The 25,815-nt window shown below is 37.0% G+C and overlaps 4 protein-coding genes across 10 annotated transcripts in view; 1 reads left to right on the top strand and 3 right to left on the bottom strand.

The window, feature by feature from the left end:
- Sdk (sidekick cell adhesion molecule) overlaps nt 1–5,705 on the bottom strand; it is a 43,338-nt gene extending 37,633 nt beyond the window's left edge. For all 4 annotated transcript variants that reach the window (XM_078189529.1, XM_078189530.1, XM_078189531.1 and 1 more), the window contains exon 1: nt 4,402–5,705. In XM_078189529.1, the coding sequence (XP_078045655.1) occupies nt 4,402–4,519 (118 nt within the window). In that variant the 5' untranslated portion in view covers nt 4,520–5,705. The remainder of the gene's footprint in view (nt 1–4,401) is intronic.
- A 391-nt stretch (nt 5,706–6,096) lies between these two features.
- LOC144474060 (small ribosomal subunit protein uS8A) lies at nt 6,097–7,206 on the bottom strand. 2 transcript variants are annotated; one of them, XM_078188526.1, is made up of 4 exons: nt 7,102–7,206; nt 6,552–6,686; nt 6,302–6,467; nt 6,097–6,233 (listed from the first exon to the last, which is right to left on the bottom strand). In XM_078188526.1, the coding sequence occupies exons 2-4, from the start codon at nt 6,682–6,684 to the stop codon at nt 6,140–6,142; spliced, it is 393 nt and encodes a 130-aa protein (XP_078044652.1). In that variant the 5' UTR covers nt 6,685–6,686; nt 7,102–7,206; the 3' UTR covers nt 6,097–6,139. The 2 variants fall into 2 exon arrangements, with proteins under 2 accessions (XP_078044652.1, XP_078044653.1); XM_078188527.1 differs by having other exon boundaries at nt 7,084–7,171.
- A 749-nt stretch (nt 7,207–7,955) lies between these two features.
- Nucleotides 7,956–25,800, top strand: Ubr3 (Ubr3 ubiquitin ligase). Of its 2 annotated transcripts, none has more exons than XM_078189534.1 (29): nt 7,956–8,724; nt 9,234–9,447; nt 9,520–9,648; nt 9,734–9,999; nt 10,199–10,443; nt 10,519–10,636; nt 10,708–10,887; nt 10,971–11,197; nt 11,278–11,433; nt 18,276–18,457; nt 18,527–18,666; nt 18,776–18,918; nt 19,002–19,168; nt 19,252–19,495; nt 19,614–19,773; nt 19,893–19,988; nt 20,281–20,433; nt 20,614–20,783; nt 20,854–21,274; nt 21,355–21,503; nt 21,584–21,730; nt 21,811–22,119; nt 22,189–22,420; nt 22,493–22,702; nt 22,789–23,054; nt 23,143–23,490; nt 23,578–23,709; nt 23,803–23,942; nt 24,017–25,800. In XM_078189534.1, the coding sequence occupies exons 1-29, from the start codon at nt 8,484–8,486 to the stop codon at nt 24,132–24,134; spliced, it is 5,703 nt and encodes a 1,900-aa protein (XP_078045660.1). In that variant the 5' UTR covers nt 7,956–8,483; the 3' UTR covers nt 24,135–25,800. The 2 variants fall into 2 exon arrangements, with proteins under 2 accessions (XP_078045660.1, XP_078045659.1); XM_078189533.1 differs by having other exon boundaries at nt 19,848–19,988.
- On the bottom strand, nt 11,939–17,612 carry Orion (chemokine-like protein orion). Of its 2 annotated transcripts, XM_078189564.1 has the most exons (9): nt 15,605–15,839; nt 14,051–14,619; nt 13,784–13,925; nt 13,559–13,699; nt 13,277–13,494; nt 12,969–13,189; nt 12,658–12,896; nt 12,461–12,590; nt 11,939–12,397 (listed from the first exon to the last, which is right to left on the bottom strand). In XM_078189564.1, the coding sequence occupies exons 2-9, from the start codon at nt 14,546–14,548 to the stop codon at nt 12,058–12,060; spliced, it is 1,929 nt and encodes a 642-aa protein (XP_078045690.1). In that variant the 5' UTR covers nt 14,549–14,619; nt 15,605–15,839; the 3' UTR covers nt 11,939–12,057. The 2 variants fall into 2 exon arrangements, with proteins under 2 accessions (XP_078045690.1, XP_078045689.1); XM_078189563.1 differs by lacking the exons at nt 14,051–14,619; nt 15,605–15,839 and adding an exon at nt 16,776–17,612.
- Nucleotides 25,801–25,815: the final 15 nt, after the last annotated feature.

The following is a 25,815-nucleotide window of genomic DNA, read 5'->3' as shown; positions in this document are numbered from 1 at the left end:
AAGCATCGAACGAAAATTTGTCTCGACAGACGGTGCTATCAGGTAGATAAAGGCGGTCGAATTTCGTCAAAAGCTGAACGAACAAACTCGACGTCGGCTGGAACGACTAAAAGGCCTAATTGAAAATTCCCGTTCGATCGGCTACAGGACAATCTGTTACGCGAATCGGACCAACGTCGTCTGGCGTCCAGCTATCGGATTAAATCGTCGGGAAGACAGGATTTCTCGTGTTTCCAGGTCGTTGTGGTCACCGGTCGGCTACGTCGCTGGATAAAAAGGGCGGCACAGCTACGTTCGGTAACCTGCGCCGCGTAAAAGGTAACTGTGCTCGCTGGTATGGGTGTACATAATGCCAGGAAAGGTATCTATCACTGGCGTCAGCTCGAACCACGGCACAATAGAGGACAAGGGCCTTTACCTGGCCCTCGAGTACCCCCGGTCTTCCCCACCCCATTCGTGTATTGGCCTCCGTGTTCCACTCTACCATTTTCTATAGCGCTCGTCTCTCTTTTACCAGGTGCCTCTTCCTCGGCTCTGTCCCCGTGCATCTCAGCGATGGCTGCGAACGACCGCCGAAATCATTCGACTTTTCTGGAGATGTTCAATCGCTGCCAAAACTATGAATGCGTCTTCTGTGAATTGAATCTTAAAAGTACTAAAAATTAAAAAATAGAGTCAAGTATAATGTAAAGACCAGGGAGTCAGTTCTATGTCGTGTCAACTCATGAATGTCCACATTTGCATAAACGTCTGTTCTAATTATTGCATCTTCGTAATCTTCTGCTGTGCAACAGTTCTGACCACCAATAAATTTCTCTGCGGGTCTCTGGAGTGACACACTTGATGTTGCCGCAAATAATTAACGACGAACCGAATTCTGTGTTATTCAGGGAGTGAAGGGTTCTCCGAAGATGTAGGGATCTAACGGAAAAAAAGTTTTCATTTTCCGGCGGGATGTAAACGCCGAAAACGTCCCCATTGTCTTTGTGCTTTTCACTCGGGATCGCTCCTCGATTTACCTTCACACCAGAATGCATTCATATGCCCTTTACCCGGCTACATTATGTCGAGCATCGACCTGGAAACGCAAGAACGCTACCGTGTCTCTCTCTCTCTCTATCTATCTATCTATCTATCTCTTTCTCTCTTATTGCGAATGTGAATGCGCGATGCATGCCAATTTTTCGTATGCAGTAATCCCTCGCTGCGGAAAATCTTGCTCGACTTTTTTAATCGCGGCCAGCTTTTCGTTTTTATTGTCGTTGAACTGTTGTCCGCAGACACAATAGTGATAATTTTATGAAAATTCTGTTCGCCAGAGGCTTCGACGTAGGATAATTCTACTCATTCAAGTTATGAAAATCTCTGTACCCGGTTGATTCATCCAAGTGCACACTCTTTGTACTATTGCACCTGTAAAGAAGCGTTTTATGCTAATTGACTAAGCTGATATTTGTTAATTAGAAAAATGCAGATTATGATAATTGCACGATAAAGTTTCTCTTTCGTTCGTGAAAGCGTGCGCTTGCTATTGTATGTACATGACGTTCCGATAAATTGTACAAGCAATTATCAAATGAACGGTATACATGATACATCATTCGTATATTTCTCCTTATTATTTCCGTCGATTCAGTCATGAACATATTCTATTACAGCGATCCTCAACTAGCCGTGACAATGGAAATACTCGAAAGAAAAATTGCAAGTAGTATGGGTTTGAAAAAAGTTTCAAGCATTAAGAAGAAATTTTCATGGGTCAGGGAAATATCTTTGAATATTATGAAACAGTCCGATGGCTCGGGGGAAGGGCTGCGGAAACTGCAGAAAAGAAATGTGCGTGCACAAAGTGCCTGAAAACCACTGACCGCCCACTATAATTCACCAATGAGTAACGAAAAAACACGTCCTCGAGTGACTTACGCACCGTATCGGCCACATACTCTCCGTGAAACAGGCTGTTGTGTGTACCATCGATAATTACTATCGAAGCGCGTGCGTCCGTGTGCCGTCTTAATTCCATGCGTATCAATGCACGTGACCCTTTCGTTCGGCGGGCATGTACACGCATTGTTATTTTGCACGTTGCGGCGGTGCGAACCCAACGGAGAAACCAATTATAATAAGCTTTTCTTCTCTGCGGCGGCATCAGCCATTTCTCTTTCATTTTCGTTTCATTTCGTCTCGTTTCGTTGACACGGGACCCGTCCCAAAGGGGAGAGGTTTTATAACCGGAACAGAGAACCGTTGATTAAATTTCCCTGAGACAACGCCGCGACCTATTGAGATACCACCCATTGCCAGATAAGAACGGATACGGGAACGAATCTGGGAAAATGGGCCACACCGAAATCGTTTGTTCACTGTTTTCGTTCTCTTTGGGTGTCCGTCGGATTTCGAGTTCATTTCTCTCCCGACGGACTGTGCAATTAAAGAAAGATCTATCCTACCGTTAGGATAGATCTTTCTTTAAATAGATCGGGGCCACCCCTAAGATCTGATAATTATTCAACGCGACGGTAACCAAGACTTGAAATCAGAGATCCTGTATTGCTTAATCCAGTACAGGAAGGCATATTTATTATATCATTTTGATAAGAGACCAAGTCAAACGAGCGAGTTGAAGCGGTTAGGGGTTGAAATGCTAAACTGAAGGGTATATACATGGTGCAAGTTTATCATTAATACAATTATCCTCGATCAGGGAATGAACGGTACACACACGTGTCAGCGTCACCGGATAGATTAAAAGGGGATGGAAGGTAACAGATTTTTCTAAGAGAGCGGTGAACATTATTTAACAGAATGTACAGCGAGAGCCAACGCTGACGCCGCGGCACGTGCTGCGTATCCTTTCCAATCGTCGACGAAGAGGTCAACGGTTTAACTTCGTTCACACAATTGGACGGATTAACGTCGTAATAAATCTCAATTAGGGTGGCTCCTACGCCACGCTCCCGGCTACCAGAGGGGAGATTTTCATAGATTTTTTCCCATCTCTGCGACAATCTTCGTGCGAATCAGGTGACCGACACTCGGGTTTATGTTCGCTTGGAAATATTCCCAGCGGATCGTTCTCGATATAAAATTTAGGGGAGATATTATTTGCCAACTACCCTAACCGCGTGATACAACTTATAGTCCATTATCGCGCCACCACTTAACGTTACGACCTGCCCTTGGTGCATAATAAAGTGCAGAGTGTACGCTACCAGGACACCGGTGCACCCTGACCCATCAATATCGCGGTAATAAATCAAGTAACCGCACATTACCTCTCTATAATTGAGCGAAACTATGCTTGATAACAGAGAACGCGTGGCCACGTCGCCAGCTATCGCCATAGTAGGTCACCAACCACGATCATCGAACCGCATTGACATTCGAACTGGTAAAGAGCCTGAATCTCGTTTAATTTTTCCAGCCTATTCCATTCTTTACTCCTAGTCGAGTAATTGCAATGATCGGTCGAAACGTTAGATCTACATGTATGTACACAAGGAAAGCGCGCTTTGGAGCGATCGTTCATTTGCTTACCGGCTCCATATATGTATGTACGTATGTGCATACATATGCAAAAGCGATTTGGCCGAGCGCCGAGATATCGTTGTTTGCTCTGCTCAGCGATGTACCTACCGATGTTTAAATCGGCGCGTATTAAGCTTGACCGGTTTTAGGAAATGGTCAGCTAACCGTCATTCCACGCTAACATCGAACATTCGTCTTTCTCACGGACACGTTGTAACGCCGAGAGCATATATCCTGTTCCCGTGCTGGTTTCATGACAAAGCGAATACCGTTTCCACGTAATAATGACGGCAATTACCATCGGACCGAACATGGCTGTATATGTACTCCGTCGCGCAAAAATAGTACGACGGTAGGACGGATTTCAGTAACCGCCGGCAACAAGCTACTGTCGCGAAAATGCTCGCTGACATGTCTGATCTCGCTAATTTTTATCACCGAAATAGGAGAGAATAACTCGCGCATCCGTAACTGTAATAAATGTACTTTACTCGGCCAACAATCTTCTTTCACCTTTTCATTTTATTGTTATCTTTATGAAATGGAAAAAGTTTCTTTCCGCTTACAGTCGGCAATTTACGTAGTACAAATTCGATACCTATGCAATTTAAGGAGATCTCCGATTTCAATAACCTTGTAATATGTTGTCAAGATTGATATGTTTTAATTAATATTTCGTACACATGTAATAGACGAACTCTTTTAATTATTACTGCGAAATAGAAGAAGGTGTTTCAATTTTATTTCGGCCGTTTGCACGATAAAAATTCTTAACAAGATCCTGAATTATCTGTAGACAAGTCGAAGAGCACGATAACTCGTGGCCGTTGAAAACGAAAAGACGATAAAACGAAAATGGGCGCGAAAACTCACCAGTGGCGCAGGCGCTGCCAGCGATCCAGATGAAATAGACAGCGGTAAACAGAATCCGCGTCCTCGTGCTCAGGAAGGTCGACAGGTCCACCACCGCATTTCTCCACGGTATCTCCATGGTAGTTGGTGAATTCTGTTGCCTAACCGCTTTCTGCCCCACTTGCACTTCACTGCGAGAACGTCATACACGAATCTCCGCGGGTCTCGAGTCACACAGAGCAGCACAAATAATTCTTAAAAGCGATCTCCGCATTTTCGAGTTCACGCGGCGAGTTGCATCCCCGATCGCGTTTTCTTTCGGCAGACCTAACGGAAGAGCATTACGACCTACACCTGCGAGACAACATTCCTCTTACTTGCACTCGCGGTTCCTCCACCTTTCGAGAAACTGACGATCGGGATCGAGTAGCATCAAAGCCGAGTCTTCCATTCGATTTCCTACGCTCGATCGGTCTCCTCTCGTTTCTTGTCAGATCAACGCGTCGAGGCCAAAGACTTCCATTGTCAAATTACATTTTACACGATGCCGGATGATCACTGGGTACGATTCACCATCGTATTCCGCACTTCTTTCTCATAGTTATACGAGAACGCGTGAGAATCATTCTGATGACACGTTACAAGACATGCAACAAATTACAGGAGGAACTGTCACGAACGCGTCAGATAGTAGACGAATTTTTAATGAAATCGCGACAGTGTTGGTAGAAGAGATTTCAGATATCTACGGGACACTGTACACAACGCGACGATCGTCGATAAACATAAATCGCGTATGTTCGAAATCCCGATACTCAGCTGTCACTGCACTTGAATTTACAATTATTGGAAAAGCTTGTTTGTCGTTGAACGCGCTTTAGATGAGAACGATCAACCTTCCAAATTTCAATGCTATCCCCTGTGGGTTTGTCCCTTCAGGTAAGTCCCAGGTAACGCAGCACAAAACGGTCACATTCACCTGGGTAACACCTGGCAACACCGTTAAATTTCTTAGAACATTCGCTCGCAAGTTTTATCGTGAACAAATAAGGAGTATGGTCGAGAAACTTTTGTTTATAATATTCTACTAAGTACCAGAAATTTTTACGACACGACGCGCAACCCGATCCGTTCGCGAGTTTCGTTCGAATTATAAAGTTTTGTTGACTGACCGTCATCGGCCGCGTTCACTCGAGGAATAAACTTGAAATTGCAACCATGCGCATGCTGAACGGCTCCACTAGTATTCGGCCAATCGGCGAAGAGATACGGCGACCAATCAGAAACGGCCTGCAATTTCGTGCATTGCGTTCGGTATGTCCTAACTGTAGTCTCTTATTTGAAATTATTGTTTAAATTAAGTCATGTTTCCGCGAAATCTTAATGCATATTATTGTTGAAATTAATGACAAATAACATTGTACTAGTTTTACTAGGAATTATAAACGTTATAGTAATAATTACATATTCAGAATGATTATAGAATTATATATTATAAATTCAGAATTACTTGCTTTCAATTGTTAACCGCGGCGTTTTGAAAACTCAATAAGATATTCTACGATCCATGTAGTTAATTCCTTATCTTGTCCCTTATGTTACATTAATTATCGACTAGTTTATACAAACTTATCTAAATACATATAATCTACAAAAACTGGAATGAGAAATCTTTATGGAAGAGATTTACTGTAGTCGTGGGTATAGTAAAAACACTTTTAATTATGTCTTATGAAATTTTTATTGAGTTAAATAAAAATTAAAAGAAAAATCCAAGTATCTTTCCTCCCAGATGTTTCCTCCTGGCTTCTTCATGATCCATAATTCCTCCACTGGTGGTCAAGACAACATATCTGTAACATATAATTCATTTTAATTTATCTGTAAATTATTGAAACCATATAAACGTCTAATTACATACCCAAACTGCCGAGAGGGCAAAAGGTTATTGGTCCACTTTTCGATATCATTGATTGGGACATCAAATCTGGGTGAAATAACACCACATTTGTTTAATCTTCCACTAAGATTTACTACAATTTTGCCACTGCGATGGTCATCGACAATCTCGAATTCTCCGATGTATCCTGTAATATAAACGATAAAATGTATTTCTAAAACTTAATAAATTATGGATAAATAGCTTGGAAAGTAATCATGTGTGCTCTCACCTTTTCTCATCATAACAGTCAAAAATTTAATAATTACTTTCGAACAGGGCCTTAAGAGAACCTGCCTTTTCCCACGCTTTTCTGCGTTATTAATGGATTTGAGAGCATCGCTAAGAACGTTCATACGCACCATGGCTGAAACAATAAACGTCCCGTGAGATTTCTTATACTTATAAACGTATTGCTTATTGTTTTGTACTTGCTTTGTACAGATCGCCTTTATTTTGTGACACTAAAACATAACCTCGAATTTACGTAAACCGACTCTATTCAAGTCAATTTTATCTGCTTGAATAAATATTAAACTTTCAATAATCGTATTGTAAATAATATATAGATCACTGATGCTTACTCTATTTTAAAATTCAATGGATAAAACAATGGCAACAAGAAACAACTCGCACTATTCCTAACCCACTAATCACCTTACATTAAAACTTTTTTGCCACGATATTTCCCGTCAAATATTATCACCAAGTGATTCTATGTTAAAAATAATTTCTATCATATAATTAATTTACATCGGATGTACCTTAAATAAGGAGATTACCTGCGATTTAAAACTTTATTTATCACAGCAACGTACACGCTCGATTAGCCGAGTGAAAAAGAAAAGTTAGGAAACAGTGTTACCATACTACACTGTCTAAATGTACCTAAAATTGATTGGCTGAAGTTCTTGGAATTTAAACTGGCATACATATAATGACGGTTACTATTTATTATTTAATTTAATACGCATTATCTGCTAATAGTAGTTGTTCTATTTTTTACTTTGCTTATTGCGAATGTGAAGACGTTGTTTAACAATAATACAACTTGTCCAAGAAAATGTATACGATTGGATTACATACATACACAAAACACAAATAAAGTAGCATACTCACAGCCACGTTTATTCAAAACATTTATATTCTAACAGTATTTAAATTGTTTCAAGTCTATAGATTTGCAATTATTATAGTAAAAAAATACTATATATAATAACTCGATCAAAATATGTCTCGCGAATTACAAGGTCATACATAGGAAACAAAAGATTTAATACAGTATCCTCTCCGTAGCGTCGTGTTTTAGATTATTCTACGGCGTCACGTTTTGTATCCCCGTCAATAAATTGAGCATCTAACAGTGAAGAGATCTTTGAACTTATAAAAAAATGTAATTGAAAAAGATAGAATTAAAGCAAGCAAACTTGCGTGCTCTATCTTTCATTGTTCCAGACTATGAAGCCAACACTACTGTAACAGTGAGTCGTGAGCTAATCAAAATGAAGAGTAACTTTCGTCTATTTTCTGTAATGTCGCGTTATAGTACCTGATTCATACGATGTCGCGGAGGGGACCCCGTACTTTGTCACTGTTCCGTCGATAAGATAGATAAACCCTTGATCGGAAAGAAGAAGACGTACCGTAGAAGAATATAAACTGTGGTCAATTGGTCGAACGATTGGTGGTCAATTGGTTTTGCCGTCCCGTAAATGCGGATGTGTGTTGTATTAACAACGATTATTGTGCAAGTACGGAGTACTTGTCGAAACACGAAATCTGAAGGTCGATAATCGCCCGTCGCTTCGGAGAGTGGTGTAAGTTAACGGTCCCTTGGTGCTTTCGTCATGCTGTCAAAATTGATGAGGAGGACAGAGTTGACGGGAGATGCTCACTGATATGGAGATTGTCGAGAATCCCTTGGTTCGCGGGCTACCTCTACTTGAAAGGCTTCCCGGAAGTTTTCGCACGAGGGACACGCGAAAAGCTACGAGTCGTTGGGCAACGATCGGCTGACCTGTCGGCTTCCTGAAAATTTAACGTCGGTATCATCTGATCCCCCAATACTCATTGCTCCTGTACCCGTTGTCTCGGTCCTCGGAGGATACCGCAACACGCTTCGAGACCAGTGGTATCCTCGCAGTACGAGGTCAACTATTTCACGATGGCCTCGACGTCCAAGACCTCGGCCCAAGTATTAATGAACAAAGGCAAACATTTCACAGCTGCTTATATTTATGCAGAATGCAGCAAACCAACCATTGACACTGGTGATCCACAGCATCTCAATGAGTTGTTGGATATATTACTGAATCCTGGTAAAGCCATTGATGATTGGGATACCATTGATTGGTGCAAGTGGTTGATGGCTGGTGGTCATACGCCGGATGAATTTGCTAATACAGGTACCGCTTACATTTCCTCCTTCTTTATTTGATAAATGAATAGATTTCCCTGTTCTCTGCTGCAGATTTATTTATAAACAGAGTTAGTTATCTTGATCGAATGTCTGAGGACACAATTGTGTCTTATGCCATGTGTTTCTTGTTGTTAAATGAAATGATAATACGATGCATTGCTTGAACTGAACTTTGTAAAATTGTTTACAATATCATTCAGAAATGTTTGAACTATATAGCATTCTGTTGAATGTAAAACATATAAAAACAAATGTCATACACATTGTACACAATAGTATGCAACTTTCATAAAAGTGTTTAAAAAAGAAACTTTGATGGGATTTGATTCCAATAATATGTTATCATCCAGTCTTCACAAAATAAGTCTAATAAATGGCTAAATTTATAGCACAATAGTAATAAATTTCAGTAAAAATGTATGCACATTTTGTAACAATTATATACTGTGATACAGGTTTTATTTATGTAAAATAAATTTGATATTAACATTTCAGTGAGGATGTACGATAATGCTACAACATGTGGACTTGTTTGGACACCAAATTTTGTGGCATATCGTTGCCGTACATGTAGTATATCACCATGTATGTCTCTCTGCACAGAATGCTTTAAGAAAGGCAATCATTTTCGCCATGACTTCAATATGTTTCTTAGCCAAGCTGGAGGAGCATGTGATTGTGGTGATCCATTTGTTATGAAAGAAGAGGGGTAAGAATCGCAAGCTATACAAAAATATTTTGTAACACTGAAATTATTATGTTCTGTTATTTGCTCTCATAGATTCTGTGATAGACATGGTCCAAAAGCTGCAGTTTGTAAATCGGCTGCTCCGACAGATTTATTGTGCGTGGCAGATGCAATGATGCCAAGAATTATCCTTCGACTTATTCAACATTTGCGTGAAAACTGGTTTGTTGTGACTTTTTTTTATATTCCCAATATTTTAAATAAGATATCAATTTCTAATAATGTTATCTTTTCTTTTATGTTGCAGTATACTACATGGTCCAGACTATAGAGATGCCATCAAAGATGCAGATGGATATTTAACTATGCTTCTTGATTTCAACAAAATGGGTACATTGATGAGACAAGTCATGACATCAGCACTCACCAATCCACAAAAGTATAAATGTTTCATGGATCCATCTGTCTCAACTGGAAAGCCAGAATACGACCTTTATTGTCAAGATAGCAATTTCATATATCAAAATGCAGTAAAATCTTTGCCAAATCCAGAACCACCTTATGAATACAAAGGTAAATTATTGCATTTTATTAATCTTCAATAAATGGGTTAGTTTGATGTAAACTTTGCAAAATTTAATATTTTTCACAAATTTAAAAATATTTTCAATATTTTTGAAAAATAGAATTGAAAAAAGTCGAGATTTTTTAATCGTTGCATGAGGCTAACCCATTAATAGATATATTATTACAATGCAATATAACTTTTTAGAATGTGCATCATTGCGGGAATATCTAGAACATACTACTTTCTTGGAAGAGTTAATGTTTTGGACGGTTGTTTATGAATTTCCACAACAATTAGTTTGTCTGCTGCTGAATATGTTACCAGATCCAGATTACAAGGAAGCACTCACTATTGCATTCGTGTTACATTATAGCAGAATTTCGATGATGCTCGAACGCTCATCAGATCCTGATACTTTAAGTAACAGAATAGTCCACGTTAGTGTGCAGGTAGGTTCGTCCACTAAAATAATACCCATAATAGACACTGAATTAATGTTAATATATTCGCATTTCCTATCTTAGCTTTTCAGCAATGAAAGTCTAGCACTGAGAATGGTCGATCAACTGAATTTATTGCACGTTATGGTTATCAGTTTAAAGTACATGATGAGTAAAATTCTAATTCAGAATACCTTACATGGTATGTAAATTTTATAATAATATATTGAAGCGCTGTGCTCTATAATTAAATATCTTTTTTTTTCTCTTTAGATCCAGATAAAAATTTTCATTATGTAGTAGACTGTGGACGACAAGTAATGAAAGAACATTGTTATTGGCCCTTGGTGTCAGATTTAAATAATGTTCTTTCACATAAACCTGTTGCTGATCGATTTATGAGTGACGATACACTTTTGGAAATGTGGTTTCATTTCCTATCTATGTTTCAAGGTACCATTATGTCTCGTTTAATGTATATGTTTATGCATCAATTATAGGGGATTCCTCAAACCTGTTGATTAAACTTGTTGTAGGAATGAATGTAAATCTGCGAGAATGTCGTGGACACATCGAATTCGAACCGAACACGTATTATGCAGCATTCAGTGCTGAATTGGAAGCTAGCGCATATCCAATGTGGGCTTTGGTCTCTCATTTGAGTGGTCCTGAGAGTGCGCCACTCAGTCGAAGAGTGCTTAGCTATTGTCTCATAGCTCTACAAGATTGGTTAGATGCTGTTAATTACACTCATCCGAACGATGTAAGAACGGCAAGACAGTACTATTGAATGTTATTTTGGTTTTATTGGTATTCCAATGATCTTCCTTATTTTTGTTACAGAGCGATAGCTCACAGGTGTCGTTTCACCTTCCGCTACACCGATATTTCGCAGTGTTTATGTGTCAAGCGGTTCGTCAACAAGGAGCCGTACTTAATGATTTGCTACCTCCTACCGACATGTTACACCTTCTAATGATGCACCCTCTGCGTGTCCAGGTAAGTACATTTTAACATTCTCTCATTTTTTAAATACTCGATTTTAAATACTGTCGATACTTCTATAACGTCGCATGAAAACTTTGGGAAACAAATCATGAACTCATAACTATCTAAATGATGTGGTCTGATTACAAAGAAAACTTTGAGCAATGTTTTGATTTTTATTTTCTTTTATTTTTAAATCAGAGAGTCTTGAGGTACTTATTTACAGGACACTTTCGTAACCGATTGTCTTACATTTTATATATGCAATTAATAGAGATTAATCACGTAAAATTTTTTTTTCTTAATCTAAACCTAAATCTTCGATGATAATAGAATATGACAGTCGAAGTTTTATAACATAACATCAAATTGTAAGATACGATTAATGGTATAAACTAGATATTGTGTTTAAAGTATTGTAAATAATTTTTATGCACGATATACATGCTAGAATGGCACAATGATGGTGGAAAGAAATAACAGGGAACGAATATAATTAACATTCAAATTGCATAAATACATGTTGAAACGAATTAAAAACTCTATTGTTTCATTATGATTTAATGGAGAGCACGCGAACATCAGAGTAATATATAAAAAATTTCTACAAACGTCGTTATATGGATATTAGTGGTTTCATGCTACAGATATTTCACTTAATGGAGGAGAATTAATAACTGGTGGCGAGGGTGGTAAATCAACCGTCAAATGCGGCGAGAAGTCGTATGTAATTAGTTTCATAGCCACAAAGCCTCCCGATCCCGATCTGCCTTTGTGAAAAACTCCGGCACCTGCCAGTGGAACCGGTGGTTTTGATTCCACCGGTTGAATATCAATAAATGGTATCGTATTTTGTGCAGCATCCATTACTTTATCACTGGGTGCAAAATTCACGTACTGATTTTTCTTCGAGTTCGGTAACGATAGCAGTTGAACTCGCGTTGGTATATCAGGATTTTTCAATTCTAATTCCGACCTGTCAATTAAAATTATGGTGAACATACAAAATTGTTCGAAAAAAGAATAACTCAAATCTTACCTGTCGGTAACGTCGTTGCTTATCCAGAAACTGTTTATAGATGGTTGAAGCAATTCCCCTGTTGTGAAGTTGAACGGTGTCACCTGTATTTCTAGATTTAATCGAGATCCAATCGTTCGAAACTTAAGACCTAGAAAGATGAATATCGTAATTAGTATTTTCATACGTGAAATTGGAACTTTAAATAATGTACATACCTGTTACGAGGTGATTTTGATCCGCCATTAAATCGTCTAGATCCAGGCCTCTCTTCTCCCACATTAGAGTATGATAGTCAACACCATCCTTGACATTTTTATCCAATATAGAAAATGGTTTTATAGGTTGCCACGCGACAGTTGTTTTATTGATGATACCGCGTTCTAATAGCTGACCTTCTTGAATTTGTATATGTATTATCTGATTTACTTTCTTTAATTTAATTCCTGTTACAACCCTGTAAGATACAATATGTAGTTGTATAAAGGATCAGCAATATTTAGTGTACGATCTATAACGATATATTTACTTGTTGTTTTCCGTGTCGGATATAACTTCATGCAAACTAATATACCGGTCAGATTTTGCATTCTGATTATCACAGTAACAGAAACAATAGCTGCAATGCCAGAATAACCAACGCCACCAACTGTCGACTTTGGTTAAACTGTTTTTGCATGTACCCTTATTGCCGAACACTTTACCGTTCTCGTATTCTACGTACTCATATCGTCGATGACTGGCCTTGGACTAAAAAATATTAAACGCGTATAAAAAGAAAATTTAGAAATTTTGTTATACGACCATAAATCGATAAAAAAGCAAAATTCAAATTACCGAAGGACACACCCACATGTCGGAATCGACAAACTCGCAATTTATTACATTGCCGTTGCATTTTGGTTGTTCGGCACAAAATTGATTCATATAACATCCATGTACCTTTGTATAACTATAATAACGGCAATTTTCTCTACAAGATCTTTGTGAATTCAGATCTACTTCATTTACAATGAATCCTTGAAACAGTTGTGTTAGTTGTGTGTACGTTTCATCTGCAAGAATTTTACCATTTAATTAAGTTTGTTATACAGACGCTTTGTAAATAAAAATACGTACTTGATTTTTGATTTCCGGAGTCGCACATCCAGAGTTCCCTGGGTGCAAAAGCCATGGCGGTTTTCACAGCTCTTACAGTTTCAGACGTTCTTATTGCATACTGTTGCTTCACAAGCTCCATTTCTTCGGTGAAGTTAGAACCTACATTAAATTTATTCAGACGTTTCATTTCTATTAATCTAGAACGTGTAAACTCAAAATTAGAAACAGATCCCGGAATTATACCTCTATTATACATTCTCAGTAACATGTAGGAAAATTGAATCATGCTGTAGCCTTGAATTTCTGCAAGAGTAACTCTGGCATATAGGTTGTAGAGCAGTTGTTGAAGAGATTGATGTTCACTGCAAATTTGCGATGCTGCTTCCTGCGCAAAATATAAGTTAGCTAAAATATCAACCAACCTAATAAAGGTCTTGCTTAGTGTACAATATTATTAGTTATATTAAATTCTGATTGATCTTATGGATTGAATCGTTGTAAATATTGTACCTGATAAGCCGAAACGAACAATTTATCATTTACTATAAATTCAGAAATATGAGTCAGTTTGTCTACTATGGAGAAATTAGGATCGTGTAAAATAGCATCCGAAAGATTTGCTAACTTCTGTAAATCCAGTTTCTCATTTTCCTCAATTATTTCATATTGCATTAGTCTGAAAACGGTGTACAGCCCCTCGATCACTCCCATTTCATTCTTCGTCCGGGCCCACAACCAAATGGAGTTTAATCGATCATAATTGTTATCGTAGTCCGGATACTTTCGCTCCAGCGCGTCACCAAAATCTTTAAAGCTTTTTATAAGGACCTTCTCCGCCTCGAGTCCATTAAGGTTCATTTGAAGTAGATCATTGTTTAATGTTTGCGTGTGTTCATAGAGCATTTGTCTCATTTCATCAATTGCTGTAGCATCATTTTGCAAGCCAAATGTTGTACTCCAAATTACCGGCAGAAGAAGCAAGCACGCAGAAACTCTTATTTTTTTCATTTTTTGTTTGCGTTTTGAACTTCGTTTTTCTCGAATTACGTAGACTCGCGACACATCATCATTCACGGTACCTACGTATGGACAAGTAATTTTATACATTCTTTTTATAATATAACGTTATCCCTGCTCTCGGGTTCCAATTTTTTATTATATTTATCACAATTGATTGATCGCGATAAAAAGTATAGTTTAGCGTGTATTTGTGCATCTGTGTAAGTGTTCTACACACGTGAACCATGTTTGATGTAAGGGTCGAATGTGCCGATCACGCTGAAAATCAGATACGTCACTACACGAAATTATTATGGTCGCAGAAAGATGACAAGCGTTGTGTAGTTTCGTGAGACTCTACTTTACTACCTAGGATTAGCGTTCTTTGTTAATGCCTTTTTCCGTAAATTCCATCTAATTACTGCTAAAGTGAGTCATGTCCGGCCGATATTATTAGAACTTCCGGCCATGTCAAATCATTCAATATGATTTAATATTTCATAAACATTTTGTAGGGTACTTTTTTCTTGTGAAAACTCCCTGATATCGCGCTTTCGCGTGTGGAAATAACTAGAAAGCAGGCTTTCTTTCTCAAGGCTATTGCCTATCTTAAACCTTACAGGTTTTTCCTGAAAATTATTTGAAAGATTGGAAGAAACTAGATTCGGTCGCGCCATAACCAGACAGACTCGCCTAAGGTTTCTCGATATATCCTGCAATCTTATTACAGAAAGTCGAATTACGTACGGCATTCTCTCGTTAACAAATATGAATTCTAGGAATAATTCTAATTGTTTCTCGCTCAACACATAACTTTGAAGATTGTCCACAAAATGAATATTTAATCTTTAAGAACAGATATTTACTTTTTGTTTGAACTGTAATATGTTCAACCACAACAATACCGTTTTTTTTTTCGAGCGTACATTTATGCTGATGTTTAGAAAACAAAACTAGACGTGCGTAGTATATAGGTCACGACGGGTCAATGCTGTCGTTCGAACAGTTTCAATCGTAATAAATGAAAATTGGAACTGGAGAGACTGCTGTAGCAAACTTTCTTACAATTAGAAGGTTCTTTAAGTAAACACTATCTGGTTTATCTGGCTCTTTTATCACGACAGGTTCTGTTGTATAAACGTCCGTTTGATGACCGTTTCTCAGGATATTATCTCGCAACGTGATTTTGACACAGAACAAAAGAAATAACAGCACAGCGAACGGTTTTCACAGTTGCTTGGATTCAACTGAGGATTTTGCAGGAGTCCGCCGTCATTTACTCTGTGCGTCTCCCCCTCTTAGCTTCGAATCGTTTCAGGCTTTTAATGGTGTTATGTATCTCTGCGCATGCCCCTCTTCATTCTTACTCTCCTTTCGTTGTTAAATCGTACGTGCAAAGTGCATTGTATCGTGAACATGAGAAATGCACTGTACAGTAACTCCTTTCGTTGTAGTAAAATTGCAACATATTCAAACGACAAAGAGCATTTTATTGGATTCGATTTTTTCAACGAAATTCATTTCACAAAGCGATGAAAATCGTGTGAATTTATTCTTTCACAAAACAGATGTGTTTGGATCACAGATTCTTGGTCTTATTTCCGGCTCGCATTGTTCCTTCTATTATGCCTTCGCACATTATTCACTATCAAAAAGTTGATAACAACTAGCTGTACAAGTGCAATAAAGATATTTCAATGCTTTTAGATTTATATTCCGTTCGTTGTTTTCGAGTCTGATCGTTCAGATATCTCAATACAGAGAATAATACCGTAAGATCTTATCACTGTGAATTCTGCATTATATTCGTATCTCCACTAAGTTTGTGGATAGAATAGGTGCACACTGTCGGATGTCACTTGATCATCGTAATATTCCGCTATACTTAATACCTTGTTATACTTAATGATTGTGATAGGGTTCTCGTTACTAACATACCAGTGACAATGGCAGCTTGCAACTACCAACGACTGAATACCGAATGACGCGACTACCAAGACAATAATATTTCAGAAAAAGATATAAATTCATATAAATTTACTTCTTATGCTTCTGAATGTCAAACAAAATCGCATCTCACTGTGTAAAAATGCCTTGCATCGTTGATATTTCAAATAGTAACAAATTAATTTATTTCGAAAATAATCCTGTTTTTCTCCAGAGTTTACGTCATAGTATACATTTTTTCGAAGCAATTTCTGAATTAAAATTTTTAAAACAAGTTAGCAATACTTACATTCATTTGTTTCGCCAATAATACGAGGAGGCTGTCGTCAAAACTTAGGCTGTTCGAAGGAACTAACAGTCTGTGAATACTTCTTAAAATATCGGGTAAAGCATCTGACTTAGAGGAAACACATGTTTGGGCAAAATCCTCCAATGTGAATTTCTCGTAATTTATGGGCGATTTGGAGTAAAAGATAAAATTAGTATATAAATCGTTAACTTTTTCAATATATGCATCCATCGAACGTAATTTATGGTTTATGGCTTCTTCTAACGGTAGATCGGTCAACAGTTTGGCTAGAACCGAATCTAGTTGCATTCCCATTTTAGCTTGATAAAAATCGAGTTTATCCGATATTAATGATATACGTTTCCTCAGTTCTCTCTCCATTCTATAAACAAATGGGAAATCGTCGTTCTCCTCGCCAGGCTCTTTCTGGCGAATCATATTCCACGATTCGAAAACGTCAATCGCCATTTCCTTGCCAAATCTCAACAAATCCTTTATATCCATGATACTCATGGTATCAAAACTATTTACGGGCGGCCCTAAACTGATTAACAAACAAACCAGAATGGTTTTCAATCTCGTCGCAGCCATAGCAACACTGAAATTATCGAAACTTTTCAAAAACGCAAAATTTCCGATCGAAAGATTCACGGGAAGCCTTCGCACATGTCACAGAACAATCTTCGTTCGTAACGGCTTTTTCTTTTCACCACATTTTCGTTGCTAATTAAATTTCAAATAATTACGGATGACTCATAAGAAAGGGAACTCTATCTCAAGAAAAATATGTTGGCTACGTTTCGCGTGGCTGGATCCCGTTTAGTTCGTCTGTAACTGACGATCCTCTCCTTCGCCTATTGATGGCAGAATTGTTGCAAGCTGACAACGCTGTGCTCTGTAATGTCCTCCAGCGACAGGATTGGTCGCTTTAGTGGGGGAATTGCCATGAACCTACGAATCACAGTTTAAGAATGCCCGCACATTTTAGGTATTCTTATTAGGTTTCACGATGCTGATGTATAAACACGTGTTTATAGCACATGTTTATTTCCCGAAAGAAAATAAATTATCTTAACTTTCGTATTATTGTATCGCGTAAATGTTATTGATATTCTTTTTCACATTCACTTTTTCTGCTCCATTAACGATACTGATATGTCATTATGATTATTGCCATTTTGTTTGATTTTGTTCGATTTCATCGCATAATAAAGGATTAAAATAATTACAGTAGAACGTCGATTATCGGCAATAACAATGTTACCTAAATACATTTCACGGTCTACCGTACTTAAATAAAACAGGAGCGAAAATTAATATGTTCTGTTGAACTGGTCAATCAAAGCACCGTTACGGCATTTATGAGCTTTGCATGCTGTATGAAACGATCTTTTTACAACCACAAGTTGGAATAATACTGCTTGTATTTATAAAAATTATGTTTCCCAAAATTTTTCAAATGATTTTTCAATCCCTATAACACCATGATATTTTATTTAGGTTGCATTTTATGAAATCTGGAATGGCTTATGGGTTCGTAATGGACTTCAAATAAAAGGACAAGCAATGACTTATATACAATCCAATTTTTGTAATTCAATGGTTGATGCAGACCTCTATTTGCTGCAAGTGTGTGCAACCAAGTTGCAACCAGATGTCTTCATGAAAACTGTTATTGAAAAGTAATTATTCGGTCATATGCTTATTTTAGTATTAATAAAATATAGAAATTAATCACTTTGTCCATTTAGGTTTCATGCAAAGGAATGGATGAGTCTTTGTTTGTATCATACACGCCAAAATGAATATAAAGAAGGAGAGAAAGATACTCCTATGCTGGAAAGCTGTTTAACATTTTTAGCTACCATAGTAAACATTCGAACAAACCTAGGTAAATATTCACATTGTTAATTTTATATTTTAAAATTAGATTGTAGAGTTCATCTAATTTATTTTCCTTATTGTATGAAAATGTTTTAAATTAAACAATATATATGTAGGTTTACCAGATACTGAAATGTCAGGTTTAGAAATGGTTACTCTACTGTGTATGGGAGACAAGACTCACAGTCAATTAATGGAGTTAATGCCAGAACGTTGCGGAACTACACAAAATAGAGATTTCGAATCTGTTTTGGCTGATGTATGCTTTATTTGCATTATTTATATACATATAGACATATATCCATTCACTTTTCTTGAATAACCACATAATATATTTTACAGATAGCACAATACAAGGCTCCCAATCTTGAAGCCAGTGGAAATATGCAACAGGGAATGTATGGCCCAAAACCACATGTGTGGGATGAATTATTTGATCCTTTACATGTTTTATTAAGAGCAGTGCACAGGAAAGATTTTCAGATATCAATGGATCGTTTCACCGAATAGTGAGTTTATTTTGTTGTTTAATCTTATTTTATATATGTATATTTTTATAATGATATTTTTTACATTCTTATAAATGTTTCAGTGTGAAGCAATCTGGCAAACTGAAAAATAGTGCTACCCCATGGCCACCATTCAGACATCCAGCTCCAGTTTCATTTGATTACGACGATCCACGGCTTGTATTGCGCACCAGAGTTTTCCATGCCATGATTTTAATAATCCTTTACAAAACTGTGTATGGTCATAGTATATCAGAACACGTAATGGCATTGACTATTTACTTATTAGAAATGGCAGTAATTACTGCTGAAATACCAGACAAAACTGTAAGTATATATAATGTTGAACACAACTATCTATAGACAAACAATCGCTATAAATAATTCATTAACTGAGATAATTATAATTACATAATTAACTTGCTTTACTTTTTGTTCTATTTAGTCGAAACGCCTGTGTCATTATACCAGTGATGGAACATCTCGTGCGATAAAGGATATGGATCTGGATAGTTTCTATGCAACTGATAATTTGTCTGAGAATTTAAGGACTGTGGTACCACGAGTAATGAACATACAAGAATCAGAGTCAGAAAGTTCTGAAAGTAAGCGTAACTGTTAGTAAACGATTCTCTTTATTATTTTCCTCTTTCAATCCTTTAAACTTTTTTACTTTTAGACGAACTAGAGTATGATGTTCAAGATGAAATGACTGATGTTGCAGCTTCGCGTATGTTAAATAATGGAGCAGATGAAAGATGCTTTGAAACCCGAAGTCTACCATCCCCACCTTCTTTACCAGCCTTACCAGCAACAGATGGTAAGTGATCTTTGACTATATATTATATAAAATAAATCATATAGAATAAACTAAAAAAAAATTTTAATTAATCGAGTGTCTAATATTTAAAATATATATTATACATCCTCATATATATATATATTAGTCAGTTCCACCATAAGCTACAAATTTATGTAATTAAGACATGGCACAAGAAATTTGATTCCAAAATGATGTTTTGATGTCAATTAGATTTTAATATTGTGTAGTACGTATGTAATGTAATTACATGCAATGACATTAGTTTTGTTTCTTCTTTTATTATGTGTAGCCCAAGTTCATATGACTATTGTACCTGAAGATGGAATTATTGCTATATCAGATGTTAACAATGAAGATGATATAATACCTCCTCATCGAGCTTTGCCATTATCCATTGAAGGGTCCACGGCCCTTGCTCTTGAACCACCTCCTTCACCAAACAGTATGTTGTTCTTAGTCTTCTTAACCATAGCTGTGTCCTTAATATTGGATGTTGCACATATGCTTTTTCTCTGATGCAACACAACTTTTATTGTCAACTTGCATTCAAAAAGCATGTGTTAAAAGAAAAAAATTATATATTGACTCATGTCTTGAGATAAATTTTCCTCACTGTACATAGATATGGTCGGTGGCCGACCAGCATTGCCACCAGCACCTCAACGTCCCGCTGTTATGGCTGGTAACGAAATAGTTGCTGTCCAAAGAATGTATACATCTCCTGGTATGACTGTCGAAATTGTTCCGTCAACATCAAATTCTCATAAACACTTGCAGAGAAGAGAACCTATGGTAAAAATTTGAGTTTAATCATCGCTTCAAATTATATACGATTTCAATTAATCTTTTTTTTTCATTTTAGAGAGAACAACCGAAAGCAGTAAAAATAGGAGAAAGCATAATTTCTTTATTATTGAAACTGCATTCACAACTATCGGGTGTACCGGATAGTTACAATCTTGAGCAGTGTACAATGTCTGACAACGAAGCTAGCAGTAGTAGTTCAGCAACCTCGCCAAAGGAGTCAAGAATCGGCGACGGACCGTTCTTCATCTCACAGCTACTTAATAAAATAGCGAACTTAGATCCTATGTGCAAGGAGGCTATTATTGAAACTAAAAACAAATTATGGCCGCTTACACAGGCGTGTGAGGACAAACAAAGGGAGAAAGAACGTCGCGAGAAAGAAGAGAGACGAAGGCGAGCAAAGGAGAGGCAACAGAAGGTGATGGCTGAATTTGCCAACAAACAAAAGCAGTTCATGGAAAAGGCACTGAAGACAGGTATGGTGCAGCAATAAAATTAAAATTCTCAAGAAGGGAGAATAATCAATTAAATTATATTATTTGCTTACAATTTTTAGACGAAGGAGATGGAATATTTAGTATGGACGGTATCGAAGAGGACAATGCAAATAAATTGACGAACAAAAAAGAATACGATTGTGTAATTTGTAATCAAACTACTCCCACCAGTGAGGATGCACCAATGGGCCTCATTGTATTAATTCAGGTAATAAATATACGTTTTAATTGTTAGTTGATTTTAATTGTAATATTAGTTTGGTATCTCATTATATGCTTTTCAATTAGTCGACAAGCGTTCTTAGTCATGCACGGCGGCAATCGGAACGACCAGTTTTACGCACTTCTGACGACGACCCGCCTACAGAACATGGTGACACTCGTAGGGAACATTGGACCCGTAGAATGGACGACATAAACCACCTTTTCGCATTTGTAATTACCTTAATCCGAACTCGTAATACCTACAAACGTCTATAGATCAAGATGTGTAGATATTTATTAATATTTTGCAGAACACATGGGTGTTAACTGTCGATTGGTGCAAGGCTGACGGAGTCCATGTTCAGACGTGTGGTCATCACTTACATCTGGACTGCTTAAAGTCGTATTTACAGTCTCTTCGTAATCATCAAAGACAACAGAATATTGCTGTAGAAAGAGGCGAATATCTTTGTCCGCTTTGCAGGCAATTAGCTAATTCTGTCCTTCCACTTTCTCCGCAATTGGGGGAGTGTGTAGCAGTGGTGCAGTCGCATCACGCATCGACTGCTACAATACTCCTAGAGTTAAATAATTTGTTGAAAGAAGTACAACAAAATCCTGTAAGTTTTCCAATTCGGTGCTGATTCATCGCAATGTAACCTGTATGTAACGTTTCACATTTCGTTTAGATCCGGTCAAACTTGTCCGTGGCAATGGTAAAATCCATGGACGACATGACGAATTGCTCAAGCAATAAGGATGGACACTTCTCATCTTTATCTCCTAGTCACCAAAACTTGTTCTCTTTCGTAACTTCTATCGCTCGGACTAACTTCGAAATTGAACTTATTCAACGTGGTGGATCATTGTGCGTTCAATCACCTACTACAATACCTCAAACGCCAAAACGTGACTGTATTGGTAAATATCTTTGTTTTCTTACATTGCTGCTCGTTGATGGTTATGTTACTCACATTTTTGTTATACTTTCAGTTGCACTTCTTCATGTTCTGGCGATGCATGCAAGAGTATTGACTTCGTGGCCAGTGCATCCCATTTGGCAGCAACTGGCTGGAATACCTGCGGAACCAGTAGCTTCACTTGCCGTGAGGCCACACGAGAGAGAAGTTCCATTGCTTCTCATTCATCCAACTGCTCTCCTAATACAATTCATATTGTTACTTCCTCTTCATTTGGATCAGAGTATGTATTGAATTATTGGCGATTCGTGACGTTCGATGATCTAAACAGTCCGACTATCAATGCTCAACGTATTCAATGAATTTCAGCGTACTTCTCCACTGTAGTAAAAGTACTTTACAACTTGTTGTACTACCAAGTGGTACTTCAAATCAGTTTTGGTTTGTCGCCGGCAGGAAGAAACGCAATTTTAAGGAGAGACCAGACCGTGGATCGTAATTCCATGTCTTTAGAGAATATACTGTACACAGTTATCGAATACTTCAATGGGAGTTTATTGTATGGTTCAGACCACGTGCACAAACCGTTGACGCCAGCATGCGTTAGGGTGAACATGCATAAGATTGAACAACAGGTATGTACATTGCTGTTAATTTTTAACTTAGAGAATGCAGAACCGTTGATATTATTTATTTAATACTGTCATTTTATTTTTATGTCAGATACAATCGTTGTGCTTACCATTCTTGCGAGTAGCAGCGTTGCTTCGCTACCATTTATATGAACAGCCCTTACCCCTAGTTAGTACACCAGAGACTGAGTTCGTGAGATTAGTTTATTATTTGGAATTAGTATCGGAGGGCATGGATTGGAATACATTCAATTCGACAGTAGCTTTGAACTGGCAGAACAGTGAGGCTAGTGTAGCGGTGCCCAGACAATGGTGTGATCAGTGCCTCGAGATTGTGAGTAGAAACTATATCGCGAGATGCCTGATAATGGAGCAACACATATCGTGGCAAACACCCAAGTTACTCAGTCTTCCAAGGGAATATGAAAAGTTGTTTTCGGTACGCATTGTATACAACTCATATAGATTCTTTAGCTGCATTTAATATTTACGAGATTGATTAATCAATGTTTCTCTAATGCTTCAGTATTACCATGAACGACAATGTTGGCAGTGTAACTCGGTTCCACGAGAGATTAGTATCTGTCTGATATGCGGCACAATTGTTTGCTTGAAACAAAACTGCTGTAAACAGAAGAACGTCTGTGAAGCTGTACAAGTATGTGTTATAAAAGAACTTTCTTTATATAGTTTCGTATTTGATGCAATAATTCTTGATTTGTTGGTATAACAATTAATATGATTTTTGTAGCATTCAGTTCAATGTGGAACTGGTACTGGAATATATTTGGTGGTTACGTCAACTTATATTGTTGTGATAAGAGGTCGGCGTGCTTGTATGTGGGGATCTTTATATCTTGACGACTTTGAAGAAGAAGATAAAGATCTAAAGTACGTAAATTGACTTTTCATTGTTTCGTTAATTGAATCATGTTCATAATATGTTATTTCATATGTTGTTGTAGACGTGGGAAACCTTTGTATCTAAGTCAAGATAGATACCAATTGTTGGAACAACAGTGGTTGACGCATAGGTTCGATCACACGAAAAAAACATGGGTATGGCATCGCGATGCGCTGTGACCTTTCTTACGCGTCCCAAGGCGCTAATTTTCTTAAACGGGTTGAAGAACTTCAACTGGTTTTCTCCCATACAATGCTTCGCCAAGAAATAACAGCGCTTTAAGAATTAACGGATAGCTCGAATATTGTACGGATATTATATTTATTATGATGCAAGTAAGTAGATATAATAATTGAATGAAAGTATTATAAAAAACGAGGTGAGAGCTAAACTACAAAAAAACGTTATTTATAGTCATACCACCTGAAAGATTATATCTGAAAAAATGTATGTTTTGAATTAAACTGTGTACATTTTATTTAAGAACATATACATATATAAATATATATACATGATGTCCTAATTAAAAAGAAAAAAAGTACTTATGTAACATGTAGCATTTGTACTTCAGAGATGGAAACGATTGAATTTCTTGATTGAAATTTTAATTATTATGAAATTAATACTTTTTTCTTTAGATACTTTAAATTTCTTGTGTGTCTTGTTTGATGAGAAAAATGAAAATACAAAAAGAAAATCCGTTATTCCTATAATTTATTAACGCAATTATATTATTGGTTACTAAAATGTCGTTACTTTAAAGCTTTTATTACAGTCAGATCATTCAGAAACAGAATTTATTGCACCGTTGTAATTTTTGTAAATGAAAAAGAGTGCAATGCACTCTGCAAACATGACAAAATGGAAGACTGATGTCTCGAATATCGAATCTCTGTTTCTGGATTAAGTTTGATTATGAATTGAACTTAATACTGAATCTTTGAAAAATTTATCATTTTATTTTATTACGATTCTGTACGATCAATGTTTCACGTTGATTGACTTCTTAAATGCTCAGGAAAAGCAAAACGGTTAAATGCAGCGTGTGCATGGTTTTTTAAACACAAGGTGAAGGGAAATGTTTCTGTATATGTTCAATCGCAAAAAAAAAGAAATTATTCTAACATAAAACAATTTTGTGAAAATTCTATTCAGAATATGAAATTAACAAAATTTTAGTCTGAAAAGGTTGATCAGAGTCTGTGGTGTAGTGATAAGCGAATTTATTGTTAACACTTCATATACGATTAGAAAATCTTTCCACTGCCTGTAAAAACAGCAAAGATTGGTGATTCAGACAATATCCGATGCGTATTATGAGCTGTGTATATTAAAACTATATAAATTCATTTTGTCAGACGAACTATTTATCTACTTGCTGACTTCTTTTCGCACCAGTGCATAAAGTAACGATTAAGCGATTGAACTGTGGCAAGTAAGTTATTATTGCTTCAGAAGAAGCAATTTATGCGAACAATTCACATAATTAAGAACAGGAGTGAAAACACTCCAAAATGTTTGTGCTACATACAAAATCCTCCTGTTGAAGATTTCGAATTTTGTGATACTACAATTATTGAGGCAGGAAATTGCTTCTTCTAGATGTAGGTTGTTGTAAATATGTAATAATGTTAGGACGCCACATATTAGAATTATTAGACGCAAGATAATTTGTGTATAGTTAAAATATTTTTAGGTATACTCGTTTATAACATTAAGGTTTTTGCGAATATCACCGTTGGAACGAAGTGCTAAACAGTAAATAATACTAGCAACTATCAACTCTGTTCAATGTATAAAGAAAAGCAATGCTACTAAATAAAAAGCTTTCCTTTTGATGTACAACGTTTCGTTTGATTT

This window comes from Augochlora pura, chromosome 8 (assembly GCF_028453695.1).
Source record: "Augochlora pura isolate Apur16 chromosome 8, APUR_v2.2.1, whole genome shotgun sequence".
Taxonomy (NCBI): Eukaryota; Metazoa; Arthropoda; class Insecta; order Hymenoptera; family Halictidae; genus Augochlora; species Augochlora pura.
This window is presented reverse-complemented; position numbering and strand designations above follow the sequence as displayed.

What these genes read in the sequence shown, in the direction of transcription:
- LOC144474060 (XM_078188526.1), bottom strand. Translation starts at nt 6,684, where the DNA reads ATGGTGCGTATGAACGTTCTTAGCGATGCTCTCAAATCCATTAATAAC. An exon ending in GACTGTTATGATGAGAAAAG is followed by an intron (nt 6,468 to 6,551) that starts GTGAGAGCACAC and finishes TTTATATTACAG; the next exon opens with GATACATCGGAGAATTCGAG. An exon ending in TTGCCCTCTCGGCAGTTTGG is followed by an intron (nt 6,234 to 6,301) that starts GTATGTAATTAG and finishes TATATGTTACAG; the next exon opens with ATATGTTGTCTTGACCACCA.
- Ubr3 (XM_078189533.1), top strand. Translation starts at nt 8,484, where the DNA reads ATGGCCTCGACGTCCAAGACCTCGGCCCAAGTATTAATGAACAAAGGC. An exon ending in TGCAGAGAAGAGAACCTATG is followed by an intron (nt 20,784 to 20,853) that starts GTAAAAATTTGA and finishes TTTTCATTTTAG; the next exon opens with AGAGAACAACCGAAAGCAGT. An exon ending in GAAGAAGATAAAGATCTAAA is followed by an intron (nt 23,943 to 24,016) that starts GTACGTAAATTG and finishes ATGTTGTTGTAG; the next exon opens with ACGTGGGAAACCTTTGTATC.
- Orion (XM_078189563.1), bottom strand. Translation starts at nt 17,366, where the DNA reads ATGGCTGCGACGAGATTGAAAACCATTCTGGTTTGTTTGTTAATCAGT. An exon ending in CTCCGGAAATCAAAAATCAA is followed by an intron (nt 13,495 to 13,558) that starts GTACGTATTTTT and finishes AAATTCTTGCAG; the next exon opens with ATGAAACGTACACACAACTA. An exon ending in ACATGTGGGTGTGTCCTTCG is followed by an intron (nt 13,190 to 13,276) that starts GTAATTTGAATT and finishes AATATTTTTTAG; the next exon opens with TCCAAGGCCAGTCATCGACG.